The 19,890-nt window shown below is 37.3% G+C and overlaps 1 protein-coding gene across 1 annotated transcript in view; it reads left to right on the top strand.

Annotated features, from left to right (window-relative positions):
* Positions 1-719: 719 nt before the first annotated feature.
* Positions 720-19,890, top strand: part of LOC107600646 (syntabulin-like) — a 73,019-nt gene continuing 53,848 nt past the window's right edge. Inside the window, exons 1-2 of the mRNA XM_016292593.1 lie at positions 720-886; positions 970-1,035. Coding sequence (XP_016148079.1) covers positions 720-886; positions 970-1,035 — 233 coding nt within the window. The remainder of the gene's footprint in view (positions 887-969; positions 1,036-19,890) is intronic.

Here is a 19,890-nt window from a genome sequence, read left to right as displayed (position 1 = left end):
ATTAATGATTATTTTAGTACTTTTGAAGGAAGAATAAACTGTCTATATACAGAACAAAAGTACAATTCAAAAACAATATTTTTGTTTGCATATCTTAATATTCTTTTAAAATTAAAAAATAATAATAAAGCATTAATACATGTAGTCATGTGGAAAATCGGTTCATATTACATTAATTTAAGTCTCACAATTATTACTATTGTTAACTATAACTGAAAATATATTAAACATACTATTAAAGCTGAGATCAAATTAGATTAGCTAAAAACCTTAATAAATGATATAATGTTAAGTACTAAAATTGCTAAAACTGACAAAATAAAGCTATAGTAAATAGAAAAAGTAAAAACAAAAGCAAATAACAAAATTGATCAGATAATAACTTGTGATTCAGTAAAGAACCAGGCTGATTTTCAGTGTTCAAGTGACTCATTAGATTGATTCAAATAAGTTAGTCTTTTTGACCAATTTTATTAAAAGAATCGGCTTGTTCTCAAAGCAGACTGTACTGCAGATAGATATTTAGTGTTCCATCTGCATTGCTAGAGAAACCTGCATTGGTTTGAGAAGCGTTACTCAAGTTGAGCATCATGAATGGAACTGGTTTTAAATAAGAACCAGATCCCAGCTCCAAAACCTAACACTATTAAAACAAATCCATCACAAGATCTTTAACAACGTCTCTACTAAATCTGTATGGGGTTAACCGACCTGTGAGGATGTCGAACATGCAGAGGTGGGTGGAGCACAAGGTAAGCAGCAGTGGAGCATCATGGGAAGATAGTGATGGAGCTGTGCCGTATTGCCTGCAGGGCAGTAGAAGGTCTCTGACCGCGATGGACCGCACTAGCAGGAGGCCCAATCTGTCTCACAGGCTTCAGCGCTGGTATGCATCTCATTAGGAGAACAGCTTGGCATCTGCAGGCGAGGAGGAAGTTTACTGTTGTTGGATGATGAATAATCTTTCAGGCTGTATGTCCTGTGGGCTCACCACCACTCCTACTGTAACATATCAAGGCACAAAGTGACAGAAAAGTAAATAGAGATTTAAACCAATTAGCCAACAGGAGGATTATGCATAGGCATTAAAGGGTTAGTTCACTCAAAAATGAAAATTACCCCATAAATTACTCACCCTCAAGTCATCCTAGGCGTATATGACTTTCTTCTTTCAGACGAATCCAGTCGGAGTTATATAAAAAATGGTCTTTGATCTTTCAAGCTGTTTAATGCCACTCAGCGGCTGTTGCATGCATCAGTCCAAAAGAAGTTAAATAAAAAGCGACCATCCATAAAAAATGTTTCACACGGCTCCGGGGGGTGAACAAAGGCCTCCTGTAGCAAACTGATGTGTTTTTGTTAAAAAAATATCCATATTCAAAACATAATAATCACTTTAATGTAGCTTGCGCCAACAGTTGTACACGGAAGCAGCTCCGGGCTGATGACGTATGAGTTCAGCTTTGCGCATGTGCCGCTCAGAAGTGACGAACGTGGACGCGAAGGGGAGAGAACAAAACAAAACAACGGTCACTTATTAAAAGTACAAAATGAGGATTTGTAAAGAAGAATGTTGGAGGATTTCAATATAAGCCAAGAGGAAACTGGTTTTCCTTTGCTAAAGTAAGGAAACTTTGCTTCCTTTGCTCCTGTTAACAAACGTTTGTTTTCACGAGACTCACCGGAGCATGCGCAACGCTGAACTCATACGTCATCAGCCCGGAATTGCTTCCGTGTACAACTGTTGGCGCAAACTACATTAAAGTGATTATGACATTTTGAATATGGATATTTTTCTTACAAAAATGCATCGATTCGCTACAGGAGGCCCTAGGTTCTAATGATGCGGTCTTTAGGAAATTAAATGCCAACTAGCACGCAAAGTGTTTTGTAATTAGGTTGAGGCCTGCAATTTAATTGATGAATAAAATCTAAAATGTAAGAGATTTTTGGACACTGAATTAAAAAATACTAAAAATTTCACCAAGCTCACCAAGGCTGCATTTATTTTATCAAAAATGCAATAAAACTGTGATAATATAGTCATAATTTTTTTCCAATTTAAAATAACTTTTTTTATTTCAATAATATATTTTAAAATGCAATTGATTCCTTTGACATGCATCAAATCTGAATTTTCAGCATCATTACTCCAGCCTTCAGTCACATGATCCTTCAGAAATATTTCAATTATACTGAAAAAGCTGTGCTGCTCATTATTTTTGTGTAAACAATTATTTTTGTCATTATTCAAAAACCAGCCTGCACACTTTGATTTCAATCAGACCATGTTGTTAACATGATAATAACATTTTATGAAAAAAAATTTTATCCACTATATTTTATTACCAAGTGCTTTGCATTATGAATTGAACTCTCTGTGAATGATGCGATGCTGCTTTCTTTGGTATCTTAGGAGACAGCAAAATTAAGTTACCTACTTTTGGGGACAGCTTGTATCAGGAACACATTTATGATGCCTTAAAATACTCCCTCCGTGGGGAGCTCACTAGCTTTTGGAACAGAGCAATTGTCTGAGCCTGTTTTGCATTTTTATTAAATGTGTGAATTGTTCCTTTGAATAACAGGTGAATTATGCCCAAAGTTCAAAGCCTTGGCCTCTACCCAACCTCCAAAACCCCTTCAGTGTGGATTCCAGCTCCAGGTTTAGTCTGTGAGAAGGGCCCTATCCGATCCCTCTGTACTCCACCACTAAAACCACAGGAACGAACCTGGGAAAGGAAATGAGCATAGTGAGCGCTGAAGTTTAATAAAAAATGAATGAATGAATGGGGTGTCCCAGGGACAGAATGAGAGAGAGCACAAGAGAAACAGGCATTTTCTGAGAGAAAAATAACTTTTAGAAATTGTACCTATTACGGTGGGGTTCTGTACATCGATAAAGCAGGTAAAGTGAAACCAGCTGCTGCTTTGGCTTCACGCAGGACCTTCTGGATGCTTTGAAACAATAATCTTCTTTCATTCATTGATCAGCTTCAAAACGGACAAACACCCATCCTGAGATAGGCACGTAGATCTCTTCCTCCGACACAATGGGTCTGGATGTGGAGACAAACATTCCATGCATGCCAAATGTCCAGGCTACAGGCAAATCATTAAACTCGAGAGAAAAAAGAGACTCCAGGACCTCCTTTCTTCTCTGTGTCTTCCCCTTGTTGCTATTAGCCTGTTAATTGATCCAAAACATTTGGGAGGGTGATCTGTGAGCATTAAACCAAGTTGGGAACACTACATCGTCCAAAAACGCATAATAGAGCTATAAATTAGACAGATTAGCATCAAGCAGTGCCACCTGTTTACAGACTCATAGTTACTCATACCAACTCTTTAGAAACACAAAGTATAGGGAAACACATAAATAACAGTCGTGACAGTGAGAAAATAAGAGCTGTTATCTTTAACAAACAACTGAACGATATTAGAAAAGCTAGCTACTACAAGCTAATATAAACTATAATCAAGCTACTCTTAAAAGTAGATAGCTACACTACAAGTTAATTGCATATTGAAGCATACATATACAATAGTACATAAAAGTACATTGAAGCTATTTATAGGGAAAGTGTGTAAATCAGAATAGAGTTTATTTTCACAATTATCAGAGTATTTTTCTCAAAAAAGGCTATTCAATTTAGCATGGTAGCATTAACTTATAATGCTTATAATGAATAAATCATTAATGCTAAACACAACTAAAAGACTATAAACACTAAACCTAGCTAAAACAATAACTAAAACGTGGTGGAAAGCATATTGAAGAACAGCATTTTAGAAAATATTTTGCAATAAAACAGAAGTAAAATGCCACAGTGATTCAAATAATTCAGATAATTAATAAAGTGATTCACTAAAATGAATCAGATTTCCCAATGAGACAGCATGTTTGCTTGGCTAATTGTGACAATTTAGCATGTGTCACGCTACACTGCTACTTAAAAGGCATTGGACAAGTTAACTGTTTTGAAAACAGCAAAGCTGCTGCTGCAGTCACATTAGCAACATTTCGGCTGAATTTTGCTTCCAAAAACATCCACTGTCAATATTGTAGCATTGTGTGACTTCTTAAGCAGAAGTCCCTTTTTTTTAAACCAAGCAGTTTTCTGTTGGTCAGCGTGGCAAATTCAAGTGACCAGCTTAAACCTGTTGCCAATTGTGCATGAAGGAATCTTTCACTCTAACTCAAAATTCCCAGTTGTGTATATATCCATATGATGACTGGATTTCCCCCGCAAAAATTTGACTGCACCTTAAAAGTTAGTCAAAGAGTTCGTTCACACAAAAATGATTGTCATCTTTTACTCATCCTCACTGAAGTCTGTTCAGCATATAAGTGATTGTACATTTTCATAAGAATTAGATTTAATCGCTTGATTCATATCGATGATATGATGCCTTTACAAAATTTTGGTTACTGGAGGGACAGAAACCGCTCAGGTTTTACTGAAAAATTTGTGTTTTGAAGATTAACCAACGCCTCATGGGTTAGAAATGACATGAGGGTGAGTAAATGATGACAGAATTTGATTTAGGGGTGATCTATCTCTTTCAATATGTAGCATTGCTTCTTTCAGTTAGTCACACTGCAACTAAATGTCTGTTAGCATATTCTCGTTGTGTTCTCGATGCAGTGGTGCCAAAGAAATAGAAACCCCAACAACCTGAGCAGCGGGAGTCTTGAACGAGAAGATTCACTACATTCAGCAGAGTAGATATCACCCCTGAGCCCTCTTCAACCTCAGGGCATGGGGGTTTCGCCTCTGACATCTAAGCACTTGAAGTGTGAGGACAAGCTACCTATTTAGAGGCAGGTGATCTAGAGAACAAAGGGAGGATCCAGGGCCCCGCTGACACGCTGGGAGAGAAATGACTGGTTATTAGCTCCCGATGGGACTTGGCAGACTATTTAAAGTCTGTTTCCTTTGATTGTGACAGTGTAATTGTTTGGGCAGATACCATCAACTCACCAAGTTACCTTTAGGCAAGGGAAACTGGACTTTCATTAAAGCGTGGGACAGGAGAGCTGGTTTTCTCTGCCTGTGGTTTCTAATGGGATGTGGATGAGTGAGCTTCTTACGCCAGTAGTGTGAATTGGTTTCTTTAATGATTAATAGGGGCTGTGTTAACACGAAGGCAACTAGTAGGGACTCCTGTTGAAAGTGCGGTGTGACTGATTAGGCTGTCGCTTTATTATTCAAAGCAAAGATGATCTGCTGACGGTTCAGTGGTCTGAAAATGATGAACTTCAAAACAAGACCACAAACTAAATGCTTAAAGTAACACTGACTTGCAGACACATGCATGTCCTTAACTAGACAGAGCTGGATTATCTATAACAATATCCAGGAAATTAACCGTATCAAAACAGTGAATTAAGAGCCAGGAACAGCGGAAAGACTCTATTAGTACTCCACTTTCTGAAGCAAATCTTCAATGATCTCAGTCCCGCTAATAGCACAGTCGACATCAAACACAACTTCAGAACGTGTGTAACAAGCCCAAACAAGAAATCCAAAATTAAGGTCTTCACAGAAGCAGAATCGCAATCTCTGATCCCAGAGCGCAACAAAAAGAAACGGAAAATGTCGAACCCCTGGTTCCCCCCTGTTTTCGGTCAGACAGTTCATGTCTTTTAAGAGGCAGATTGTAGAAGAAATAAATAGAGCCGTGGATAAGAGCACATTTCACTTGACCTCTGTGCTCTGAGCTCGGCTGCGTATACTCTCACCCTCCCCACCATCTCGGTCGTGGCAGAAAAGCAACAAGAGTGTTTGTTTTTGATTGTGGGGGTTGAGATGACACAGTTTGTTGGGCACTCTATTGGCCATGTCGCTAGGGTCCATTGACCATGGCTGGCTCTCGAAGGCCTTCCGTGATTACACAATAAACTATACTATACGGGACATGACATCTCCACCATTCGAAACACTCAGGTGCCATTGGCCGAAAGACTGCGCTTTACGGAGAGCCCCAGGACGGCCCAGTCTGATACAAACCAGAGATGGAAATGTAACCAATTATTAAAGCAGATTGCAGTCAAGGTATTTTGTGTAATATCTTCACAAAAGGGCAAACTGGTGTGGAATTTATGAAGGCGAGCCATTTTGCCTGGATCTAATCGCAGATTAAATAACAAACATTGGCCTCAGACAGTGTAGATCATAGTAGTGTAATATTATTGAACTTTTAAACATTTATTTTAAATCCACAAGAGGATGTTTATCCGCTTTGGCATTTTTATGGCTTACGCTGAAGAAATTTAATTTTGCAAAAGCTTGTGCTGGCCCGCTGCTTTTGCAATTTAGAAGAAATATTGCACAAATCATTGGTACTTGTACATTTTTCCCCTCCGAAGATGTTTGTTTTTAAGGAATGTGTTACAACAAAATGGAAATAAACAGAATGTGCAATTACGGACTGCAGTGTGCTGACAGGCAGAAATGTGGAGACTTGCAGCTGAAAATTTACAAAGTGATTCTCCTGACATCTCTGTGTGGGTTGTTTACTCCAACCATACGGGCCTGGTGTGAAGATTTGTCTTCGTAGAAAAACAAATTATTATTAAACTCTTTACATCACTCATGCATTTACATTGGCTTAACACGATTTAATTTTTTACCTGCTGCTTTTGTGTTATCTTGGTCAGTTCAAATGGGGTATGTTTGTTGTGAAAAATATATAACATGGGTTTAGCTTGTGAAACAAACTTATTTTCCAGAAAGAAAAAAGCCCCAAATATTCTCTGAAAAGCACCCAGGCCATTTCTACTATGCAGTACATTTCATATATATATATCCAGATACTGTAATGTCTGTCTTAATATATTGGATAAAATATTAAACCAAAAATGTTTGAGATGGAAATCATGCTGGTTAGTTTGCTGTAATGCCAATATCACAATTAAGAGTTCAAATAATTTCACTCCTGTGGATTGAGTAGATGTTGTCACTTTTACCACTGCTCCAGGTGCTGCATCTTTGCATCTAGAAGTAAAAAGATTATTAAGGAATATTGTAGGTGCTTAATATTTCCCTCAATTTATAGGACATTTCTGTGTCCTCAATCTAACTTTCCATCCTCTTCACTTTTAACTAACAATATCCTATATATATTATATATATATATACATATATATATTCCTATGTATATATTGGCCCCTGCTGTGTTCCATACATTAGCAGCGCTAAAACGTTTGTTCCTGAATGTCTGAGTGCAGTCGCAACGCGATCTGTGTGAGTGAATGAGCGTGTGTGTGTGCGTTAGATACAGAAGACAGCGCATTAGTTTAGAACACTTCTAATTTTTATGTTTATTTTTTAAACGTAGAGAGTGTGTTAATTTGTGCAATGATAACCTACTAGCAATGTAAATATTATTATTTTTTTATATTAGAATGAGTACATTTCAATATAAATGTATTAGAACGAGTACAATATTATTTATGGGCTTAAAAACAAGATGAAAACATGAAACATATGCCATTACCTTTATTGTACTGTGGTACAGTTATGGAGGCCCTTCATAATGCAGAGGTCAACTGCCTGCTCTGCCAATAGTTAGAAATGGCACTATAGTATGCAGTGTTTAATAAACAGTTGTTTTACTAAATTCTGCTGAGGTGAAATTCAGTGCAGTCCTGTATCAGGATATGTATTGTGGCCTCTGTATCGTGATACGTATCATATCGTGACTTTGCTGGTGATACACAGCCTAGCCCACTCCATACAAATACCTTTAAATTGACAATCTCATGTAAGCTAATTAGCTCTTTATTTTCATCATGTTCATTTTCGAATTCTAATAAACTATATAATTTCTAATCTTTAAATGCCTGAACGAGAATGTTTGGTACACCCAACCTTTATAATACAGACATATTCATTTCTCAGCATTGCAGAGTTGCATAATTAAGGTGCTGTATAATGACCTGCAAACGGGGAACATAAAAGTGAAGCTACATTCATTAGTAAAGGAGTAAAAGTGATGGATGGCAAAGACAGAGATAGAGCCCTGTTTACTTGAGTTGGGAAGGTCTGAGAAGACACTTGCCCCGGGTGAGATGCTTTCTCCAGACCAAACCCAAGAAGTTTCCCATCTAATAGTGTCAATCGAGGGCTTCAGAGGGCCCTGGGGTCAGAAATGTAGACACCTTGAAGGGGACAACAAATAGTGAACATTCTTTAGACTATTGATAAAAAAAAAAAAAAGTATTACAAAGTTAAAAGTGGGCATGTCTGCTTTCTACCCCCAGGATCTAGGCCCCTTGCTGGGGTAGGTGGAAGGGTCAGTTGGTCAGCCAATGGGAAAAAAGACCCCCAGAGCTGTTTAGCTGGAGGCTGATGAGCCTGTCGCAGTGGGGAGATCAGGTCCGCTCTTTATTGGGCCCCGGGCCCCTCTCCGCCACCAACCTCTCGTTCGACGACTCTCACGTTTGCCATATCAGATTCTCCACCATTCCACTGTGAAGCTAAGGAGCGCTTGATCGACAGTAATTACAGCTCCTTTAAGCCAGCGACTGATAGCTGGGATGTGTGTCCTAAGGGGGGCTTGGGTCATGTGAAAGCAGGATGAACATATCTGCATTTCGAGCATATGAGCGATTGAGTCAGAGAAACAGAGAGAGACGGGCCACAATGCAGTGAAGCTCCCAGAACAACTAAATACCCCCCCACCCCCCACCTTAGTCTCCAACCCCCACAAAATCACTGTCACACTTAGAGGTCTTTTTTCTCTCCCCTTTTTCTCGTTTTCTCTTTCCATGTCTGTTTATAAGTGCCTGAGTCTCAGAATTTAAAATAATAAGATCAGGTTTCTGGGCCGATAAGTGCATCCAGACATGTTATCTGTACTATCACAGGAGCTCAAGACCTCACAATATATTTCTCTCTCTCTCTCTCTCTCTCTCTCTCTCTCTCGCTCGCTCTCTTTACTCTCTCTACTGTACAATGACACACTATTCTCTACGTAATATACTTCATGAAAGGCGGTGTATGGTGCATCTTGTCATCATTTCGTATCGCGGGGCTTTTTGAAGCGCTCTCGGGTTCTGAGTGCTGTGTGTAGGAGCTATGTATCCATTCCACAACACCGTATTATTTACCCAGATGGGGTTAATTGCTGAATAAAAGAATGGTTCCTTTCAGTTAACCATTATACAGCCTTTCTCCACCCACCCAACTCACCTCTCAACTCGATCCCACAATGTCCGCTAATGCAGGAGTTTTCAAACCTTTTGATGCCAAGGACCCCCAAATATGATGCTCCTCTTGCAAGGAATGTCCTTTCTAAAATTAAAAAAGAAAGAATGAAAAAGATTTTTAAACAATAATAATACAATTTAAACTGTTTTGTACTTTAATATGTTAAGTTAAGGTGTTTAATATGTTATGTTTAATGTGTTTATGAATAAAAATATTATACCTGTGATGGCAAAACATGATCCCTCAGAAATCATTCTAATATGCTGATTTGGAGCTAAAATATTTCTTATTATTATCAATGTTTAAAAAAACAAGTTGTGTTGAGCTGCTTACTAGTTTTGTGGAAACCAAGACACATTGTTTATAGGATTCTTTGATGAATAGAAAGTTCAAAAGATAACATTTATTTGAAATAGAACTCGTTTGAAATATTATAAATTTTTTACAGTCACTTTTGGTCAGATCAATCCTTGCTGAATAAAAGTATTAAGTTCTTAATTAAAAAAAATTTAATTCATGGACTTCAAACTTTTGAATGGTATTGTACATATAAATTAAAATAATTTTTAAATAAAATATTATAAACAATATCTACATGTTTTTTTACAACACTATATGCATTTTTTCTCATGCTGTTAAATACTATTCTCATGCAGTTAAATCACAATTAAATGCTTTATTTCTTAGAAGTCTTTAAAAAACAGAAATTGAAAGTGAACGTAACACAATTTCATATTTCAGTAATATTTTAAGTGCATGTTAACCTTGATCTCCCAAAATGATTTTTTTTATCTCTCAGACTTTATGAACCCCTTGCAGACCTTGCATTGTAATGGACAACATTTTGTATCATAATGTGCTTATTAAAGTTCCACAATATTGCATATTTAAAAAAAAGAAGTGCATTAAAACATCATTTTAGTTTCAGCTAGTCAATCAAATGCACACACAAAAACCATTGAGAATCCTGCCCTAGAACCTTGCAGTCCAGGCCTGAATTACTTCTTCAAGAATTACAAAGGATGAAGTTGTTATCGTCACTTTTGATTCTTGTTTAGTAGCGTTTCTGAGGTACTGAGGGCTGCTTTGTGTACCTCAAGCCTTGTGAACCTGTGCAATCTCCATGCTGTTCTGATTCGTTTAACCAGTACGGGTTCAGCGCTGAAGCGTTTGCTTTGAGGACGAAAGAGGAGCTCGGTGATATGCATCAAACTCCTCAGGCAGAAGAAAGAGCCTGCTAGGCCACTTGTAACTCTACTGAGCATGGAAAACAGTTCAGCTACCACCCCCCACCTTCTCTCCTGACCTGGCATTTTTAATTGTTCCTCACAAAGTGCATTGTCTTGCTAAGCTCCAGCAAACCCCCCCAAAACCTCACAGTAACCCCCCAAACACACATGCATGCAGATACAGACACACGCACACACGTATACACACACGTCTTGGGGTGTATAGCATCTGAGAAGTTTGAGATACAAGTATTGGCTCAATAGTTAGAAATGGCACTATAGTATGCAGTGTTTAATAAACAGTTGTTTTACTAAATTCTGCTGAGGTGAAATTCAGTGCAGTCCTGTATCAGGATATGTATTGTGGCCTCTGTATCGTGATACGTATCATATCGTGACTTTGCTGGTGATACACAGCCTAGCCCACTCCATACAAATACCTTTAAATTGACAATCTCATGTAAGCTAATTAGCTCTTTATTTTCATCATGTTCATTTTCGAATTCTAATAAACTATATAATTTCTAATCTTTAAATGCCTGAACGAGAATGTTTGGTACACCCAACCTTTATAATACAGACAGAATATTGGCTCAGATTTTGGTTGTAGGAATCCACAGCATTGCTCTGCAATTCACACACAGAGCAGACCAGCCACACAGGCTCTGAACCAAAGCTGACCAGATTACTGCACAGCTGAGATTATCTATTGCCTTATTTAGTTCACAAATAGGTCTTGCTAGGTGACATATTGAGCTTTATTGTCAAGGAGATAAATGTGATGCAGTCAGTATTCCCATCAAGCAAGAAATTAAAGAGTGTGACAAATGAGAAAACAGCCAAAAAGAGGAGGAATGAGATCGACAAAGAGGAATAACTAAATTGACAGGATCGGGCATGGCCCCAAACAGTTACTTCCTTCTGTATATGTAAACTTCCAATCAGCAATGGTGCTAATACAAGTGACACAAATTTGAGTTTCCGGTCCCATTCTCTTCTTTTTATCTAATTCATTTCCTATCATCATTCCTCTATCCTGTCAATACAGAATAGAAAAAGACAAAATGTTATTAATGCATCTTTGAAGAAAATTAATTCAGCAATGGTGCTCTTATAAATCCAGCATGTGTCAGTTTCCAATGAACCTATCCTTTTCTGTCATCTTTCATCTATCTTGTCAATAAAGGATGTAAACAAAAGGCAAAAACGCAATTAAAAACAATGCACACAAAAACATGACTCAAAAGCTGACTCATTAATAGATATGTTTAAAATTTTTGTTATGCATTAGTGAGTGAAAACCAAAAATTAAATTAAATTAAGTTAAATTAATATATAGTAAACATACACACAAAAAGCCCTTAAAAAACTTGCCCCAAAACTTTGCGATGCACGTCTGAATTACTTCGATAAGAAATGCAAAGGATAAAGTTTTCATTGTCACTATTTTTAGGAAATAAAAATTAAAACAAACAACAAAACAGTCTTTCTGGATTACTGGTGGACTGACTGAGTTTGGAAATAGAATTAGACCTGTTTACTTCTAATACTGATGTTATTAGAACTGACTACTAAAACATATTTGATAACAGATTTGAATCATGGCCATAACCACCATAAACGTTGAGGTGGAAACATTCAACCCAATATTCAGTATAGTGGTCAAATGATATGCTTTTCAACAGCAATTCATAAGCTTTTACATTTGGTCTCCCCAATCTTAAATATATGGTTACACCCTGGCTTAGGGTTTGTGACCGCATCAAAATGGTCTATGCTTGAATAAACAAAGATAACTCAACACCTTGGGAAAAATCCAAACCATGATGGCACTCAGATTCCCAGCAACCAAACTATCCCACACAAAGACCCGACTTGCCTCGACCCCTGAATTTCCCCCTAGAGGCCAACATCCCATGCCCCAACCCCCCCACCGTAGCATGGCACTTCAAACAGGACCTGGACTTGCACTGATTAACTGGCTTTCTCTGCCACCCACCTATTAATGCTCCAACCTTCATTAACACCAGGCTGATGAATGGTGGAGCGTTGAGAGGAGGTGTTAACACAGCACCTGCCTGCACTCATGTGGCCATTTATTAACCAACAATGACCTTCCACATCATAAAGCTGCTGGTCCTCTATTTGCTGTCTAATAAACAGAGGGTTACCCCTCCAACCCACCCCCAGCACTTTAACTCAACCCACTCTAATTCTTTTTTGTGCTTTAAAGGACAGAAAATGTCTGTAAACTCAGAACACCTGGAATGCAGGAGGGGACGAGGATGAGACGGCAGGTGGTTCAAAGAGGTCATCTGAGCACACAGGCATACTGCAAAAATAAGTCAAAATATTACCAGGTATAGACATTCTGTCTGAGATGTCTAAGGGTGTGTTCACATTTGTAGTTTGGTCCTCTTGGTCCGGACCATGAAACAAATATATATTTATTCCTGATTCGCTTCACACTGTCATTTTTAAAACTGAACCCAAAGATACAAAACAGAAGGCATAAGGATATAATCATAACCTGATTAGACAACTTTTTGATTTTTATTTTGCAACAGAACTTACTGAACAACCAAAAACAATGCTTTGTGCTTCGCTAAATGCACTTATTGTATGCATGTACATATTCCAAGTTCAGTCATGACACTCTAGATGGCGCAGGTTGAAGGGTCCTTACCACAAACTGCTGATATTCACAGCGTTAAACTACTTGTCACAAACTGATTGGTTCATGTTGCATACGCAGCCAATGAGCTTGCTGCTTTACATTTAAATGGCTGGCTAACATTCACTATAGCATTTCACAGCATGCTTTCAGAGTTCCTCTGAAACCCTCCACCTTCCCCAGCTCCACCTGTATAGATCTTCCACGGGTTATTATATATGCTATTTGTGCAACAGCAGTATGTCTTAAATACTCACAGCACCATATCGCCGTATGTATTGGCAGTAGCAAGTTCCTGTACTTGCTTTGCACCAGCAGCAATAATCAACAACAGCATTTCAACAGAGGAGCAGATCTACTCCACCAAGACCAAATACTCTAACATTGTCATATCCATTACCATGCAAAAATCATCAGAGAGTTGATGAATAAAAATAGTCTATAATACAACAGATTAATACAAAACAGCAATAATATACACAATGGCCTGAAGAATATGTGTGTTCATTCAAAGAAAGGTTTTCCTATGAATTAATTAGTAGAAAAGTCAATTTCTACTGTGCATTTGTGCCCCTTGTTTCTGGAGAATGCAGCTGAGAGTCGGCTCGCATTCCACAAGGTTGTAAATGTATCGGGTTACCATGAAACCAGGGTCCTGTTCGGCGTCCTGGGGTGTTACAAAGTATTTGTGAAATCTAGCTAACAAAATATATATTGTGTGTTTGAGTGGTCCAGATGCTACACATGATATAAATATTTTTACCAGTTGAGAACTCACAAAGAGCTTCTAAAATATCAAAACATCGCCAGGAATTCCCCCATTGCACATACAAACAAAGATCTGCTACAAGAAGATGGTGTTCCCGAAGCCTTCACTGAACTGTAGTAGGCAACATATAGCTCTTACGGAGAACAAAATTTTGGTCCATTTAAATGTCTGTATTGCATTCATATTTCAGTTGAACAGCACCAGAGTTTGTTTGGAAGTCCCTGTTTGGTGCATCCACTCTTAAAAATAAAGGTGCTTCACGATGCCATAGAAGAACCTTTTTTGTCTAAATGGTTCCATAAAGAATCTTTAACATCTGAAGAACCTTTCTGTTTCACAAAAGGTTCTTTGTGGCGAAAGAAGGTTCTTCAGATTATAAAAAGGTAAGAAAGAGATGGTTCTTTAAAAAACCTTTGACGTAATGGTTCTTTGTGGAACCAAAAATGGTTCTTCTATGGCATCGCTTGAAGAACCTTTTGAAGCACCTTAATTTTTAAGAGTGTACCAAGGTTCGAATGCCAGCGTTCACACTTACTCAAATGAACCGCACTAACAGAGTAACCAGAGTTCATTGTGTTCAAACCAAACCCTGACAAGTGTGAGCACAATTTAAGGCTTCATGGGGGAAACGTAAGTTGATGTGGAGGTTTTTACTGTTTTCACCATTCTCTTGATTAAGAGCGATAGAAGAAAGTGGGAAAAATTGGATCAGAACATAACACTAATTGGATTCGAACTCACATCTCCCACGTGAGCGCCACAACTAATTGGACCGGAGCATTTACTTGAATCACTAGGCCACAGAGGCAATAATAGTCTAAATAACTTTAATATTAGACCCTATGGGTTTCATAAAATGAAAATATGATGGACGGATCACATCTCACATCTTACCGTAGAAGTAGGCCACTTCTGGGCTGCTTGCTTTGAGCTATGGAGTTTGGCCTCAGAGCACCATTTCAGTCTCCCCTCTGCGGGCGAACGCAGGGAAACAGGAGAGAGTGAGAGAGATCATAATGGGCCCTAATGTGAGGACATATTTATTTCATTCATTAGGTGGAGTAATTGGGCCCTCTTTCAGTGTGGCCTAGGTTAAACAGCCGAGTGATGGATGGTGCTTTTGACAGAGGTTAGCCGGCTTCTGCTCTCACTGCCATTCTTTTCTTTGAGAGATGGCTCCTGTCATGGCGTTCGCGGAGAGAGATCAACTGGGAGAACGGCATTCTGGCCAAAAATCGTCAAAACTAATTTGGGGAAAAGTCAATGAACAGCATAGAATAACACACCGGAGCCCACCGCAACTTCGAAACTGCCCACCCAAAATGGCCGTGCTATTAAGAAACGACCAAAATTGTCATTCTTTACGATTTCTGGAAACATTTTCCTTGGTATCAAAAAATGTGCACTCCAAACCACAGAGTGGTTTGTCAAATTAGTCAAAACTAATTTGGGGAAAAGTCAATGAACAGCATAGAATAACACACCGGAGCCCACCGCAACTTCGAAACTGCCCACCCAAAATGGCCGTGCTATTAAGAAACGACCAAAATTGTCATTCTTTACGATTTCTGGAAACATTTTCCTTGGTATCAAAAAATGTGCACTCCAAACCACAGAGTGTCGAGGAGGCATAAAAATACTTCCAGGGACCACAGCGAAACATTTAGTAGACTCAAAAAGGTGGATAAACATTTGCATGACGAGATATTGGCTAATAAATGTATTTAAATAAATTTTTCCTGCTGAGCAGTGCTGTAAAAAGGAAACCATATTCGTCATTCAAGGTTCAGTAACAATACCACAGCTAGTCAGTCGCAATCACAAACTTTCACAGAAGCGGTAATTACTGTAAAATGGATTTAAAGTAAGACTACATTTTAATAATGGCTGGTGAGTAATTTGAACTTAATTAGCAGTGCTTGCTAAGGCAAGAATGATGATAAAAAAATATCATAAAATAGACTTGCGGGTGGGCTTGTTTGATTTGAGTAAGTAAGCAACCACCAAGAGTTTTGCGTTACTCACATTTTCTTTAATAAATATAAAATCAAGTTGTTAAGTTGCAGTCTTGCATAAAGTAGATTAATCCCATATTTATTTTACACACAATAATGGCTTTTTCGAAAACCATTCATATACACCTGACTGTATTCACTGTTGCTTTTTAATTCTGTGAACTGACGATCCACTATACACCCTCCCCATCTGTCTGTGATCCTTTCTTTTGGCCGAGTCCCATCTCTGGCAGGTGGATCAAACCATCGTTCGAGCAGAGGTGGGACAGGTTCTTAAATTAAAGCGGGGGTGAAGCATGGTTTCACAGCTCCCTCGCCACAATGCCCTGCCAGCAAAATAAATGCCATTTTATGTGTTTCCATAAATCCTATCAAATGAGTACTTTTCCTTGTTTTTTCCTCCATTTAATTTGCCAGAGCTGCTTCCAGCCACAGAGCTGGTCGAATGCCTGCCCAACTGCACAGGCATCAACTTACTATCATTAACTCTCAAAACACTATAAGAATGTGCTTCAAGATATTACACGTTTTGCAACTCAGAAACTTCAGGTAGCACTTTATTTCGATACAGACATTCTGATGACTTTAAGTAACTTTGCAACTAGTCATTAAAGTATGAGCAGAGTGTCTGCTTAATATCTGCTAACACTTTATTTTGATGGTCCCCCAAGAGACATACTGACAATAATTAAATCTGCAAGTACATGTCAACTATAAAAATGTATATGTATAAACACGGATAGACTGAAGACAATTTCATTTTGCATCGCACTTAAAAATACAGTAAAATATAGCAATGTTGTGAAATATTATTACTATTAAAAATAAATATTTTCTAATTTATTGTATTTTAAAATGTTATTCATTCCTGTGATGGCAAAGCTGAATTTTCAGTAGCCATTACTCCAGTTTTCAGTGTCAAATGATCCTTCTGAAATTATTCTAATATGCTAATTTGGTGCTCACGAAACAATAATAATAATAATAATAGTTATTATTATTATTATTAATTATAATAATAATAATTATTATTATTATTATTACTGTTGTTGTTGTAATTATTATTATCATCAATGTTGAAAACAGTTGTGCTGCTTATTATTTTTAGTGAAACAGTCATACATTTTATACAGTCATACATTTATATTATATAATATATTTAATATAATAAATTCGCAATTAAAATGTATATGTATAAACACAGATACACTGAAGACAATTTCATTTTGCATTGCATTTAAAAATACAGTAAATAGTGATATAGTGAAATATAGTTTTACTATTTAACATAAATGTTTTCTATTTTATTATATTTTAAAAGGTAATTTATTCCTGTGATGGCAAAGATTAATTAAAAAAATCATTCGATTATGCTCATTTGGTGCTCAAGAAACATTTATTATTATTATTATTATTATTATTATTATTATTATTATTATTATAAATTCTGAAAACCGTTGTGCTGCTTAAAATTTTTGATGAAACAGTCCTAAATTTTTTCAGCATTCTTTTCAGATCAAAAGAAAATGTTTTGTAACAATATGAAAATCTGTCACTTTTGACCAATTTAATGAGTCCTTCCTAAATAAAAGTATTACTTTCTATATAAAAATATATATATATTTATATAGGCCTACACATATACAGTATACCTAATACTAAAGTCAACAAGTTCAGCTGGACACAGCATTAATATTTCAAAATGTTCAAAATAAATGTAAGCTAAACAAACTCATAAGTGTGCTTTTGTGCAAGAGCTCTGGTCTATATGGGTGTGCAGACTGGAGTGACTGTTTTGTCTCTATACCTCTTCCTGGCCCGTTTCACTATATTAGTCAGGACAGGCAATAGTGTTGATTACTCATTGGCCATTAGATTGCTTTCACTGCCTTGGCTAAGCCCTCTGCATCATGAGATTGCTTGGCTGAGCACAGGATTAGAACGTACTTTGGCCAAATCCCCCCTTTTTCTGCACCGCTCCCTCTCTCCTTTCCTCTTCCCCTCCAGGGTTCATGTGGCTACCCTCAGGTCAACACAGCACACACACATTTACAAGCGCACACACTGAGTTTCAGACAGTTTGACTAGCTGTACAATCACTATTACCTCATTTCCTGTGACCATTCCTTTACCCCCACATATGGCCAAAACATTTTTAATGATAGTTATTAGGACTGTCAATCAAATAAAAATATCAATTTAAATAAATATGTCATTTAACATTTACACATGCTTTTATCCTAAGTGACATATATTTAAGCAAAACATTTTATAAGTTCATGCATTCCTTGAAAATCGAACCCATGACCTTGAAGTTGCAAGCACAATGCTCTACTGCAAATGAATGAATCAATCAAACTGACTGCAATTAATTGCAATTAATCAAATAAAGCAGGGTTATTAGAGTTAACTGAAACTACCTGAAACTAAAACCTCTTAAAAACATTTTTGTTAGCTGAAAAAATAAATGTCTCATGTCTTGAAACTTATTAATATTTATGAAAATGAAACTTATTTCAGTTACTTGCCAAGACACTATTTCTCATTTTAATTTAGTTTAACTTGATGTACTAAAATAACTAAAACAAAAATAAAAAATAGACATATAAAAAATGACAAAAACAAATGACACCATTACAAAAAATTTAGATAAAATGAACATGAAAATGGAAAACATAAAAATTAGACAATTCTGATTCAAAACATTAAAAACTATAATAGTGTTAGGCCTATTTATTAAATGTATTAAATAGTAATTAAATATTACATAGTGTTTTTATTAAATTTATTTATATATTTAATGCCAATTTAGTGTGATCAATTATAGATTTTTTTGTAATACCACAAATGAAGTGAAAGGCGCTAAAATAATTTTTAATAGATTTTTAATCACACATAGCTAGCAAAACTAGTTGAGAACCACTGACCTAACATTATTTATATATGTGCAAAATAAGACAAAATAACTGCAGATTATGAAATAACCAAGCAAGTAGTCAGACAAGAAAAACCTTCATCTCACACTCACAAAAAGCCCTTTCCCTGAAAAACAGCCGCCCTTTTAAAAGCCTTTCAACATCTCAGTAGATTTAACAGGTGTAAAAACACTGAGCTGGCCGATCATGTGGTGAGCTGAGCACTGGGAAATTTAGAATAACCTACAACATGAAAGTTAGAGGGAGAGAGAGCGAGCGAGCGTAGCATAGCATTGCAGCTTAAAGCTCATTAACTTCTCTCTCTGGCACCTTGCTGAGTTTAAAAGGGCCGGCTGCCTGGCGAAGACACGTCCACTGGCCGATAATCAGGTCAACAGCGGCATTGAGCGTTCTTTTAAATTTGGTCACTGATGCTTGCAGGTTGTAAAAATACTTGCTTTTGAGTGTCATTGTAGCTTACTGTGATAAAGTAGCCATCTGTCATGTAGAACAATGGGGGATCTTTTAGAGAAGTGGAAGGACAAGGCCAGCCAACAAAGAAGATGTAGTAGCTTTATTTAGACAAGCCAATGTTAGTTATGAACGGAGTGCAAAATATGTCTTTTAAAAGTCTATTCAGACTATATAGACTACAGGCTCAAATGAGAGAGACACAAATCTTTCTCTATGCAAACAAACTAATGGCGACGTTTTAGCGAGCAGCCCTTTTGATTAATGCTCAAAATAAAGCCATCTCCCGCTGATTCGAGAAACAGCTTCGGCATATAGCAACGATAAAGCGCTTACGGGAAGACCACCACAAGTATACACAGCGCACATAAAGCGTACTCAGTCCGGGCCAATTTCCAGCAAACAAAAACAAACACATTCAGACAAAATAATTTGTCTTGTAATTGGATTTGTCAGTAGAGTATGGAAAAAGAAAGACTATGGATTTACCACATGTGTCAGTGTGTTCACACACACACACACTCATCTCCGGCAGAGGGCCGCTGGCAGGTTCTCCTATATTAATCTGTGACTGTTAACACTGTGCCAAAGGTCTGCCA

Source organism: Sinocyclocheilus grahami, unplaced genomic scaffold, assembly GCF_001515645.1.
Source record: "Sinocyclocheilus grahami isolate Dianchi unplaced genomic scaffold, SAMN03320097.WGS_v1.1 scaffold288.1, whole genome shotgun sequence".
Lineage (NCBI taxonomy): Eukaryota > Metazoa > Chordata > Actinopteri > Cypriniformes > Cyprinidae > Sinocyclocheilus > Sinocyclocheilus grahami.
The sequence above is the reverse complement of the archived record's forward strand: the minus strand, read 5'-3'. Positions and strand labels throughout refer to the sequence as shown.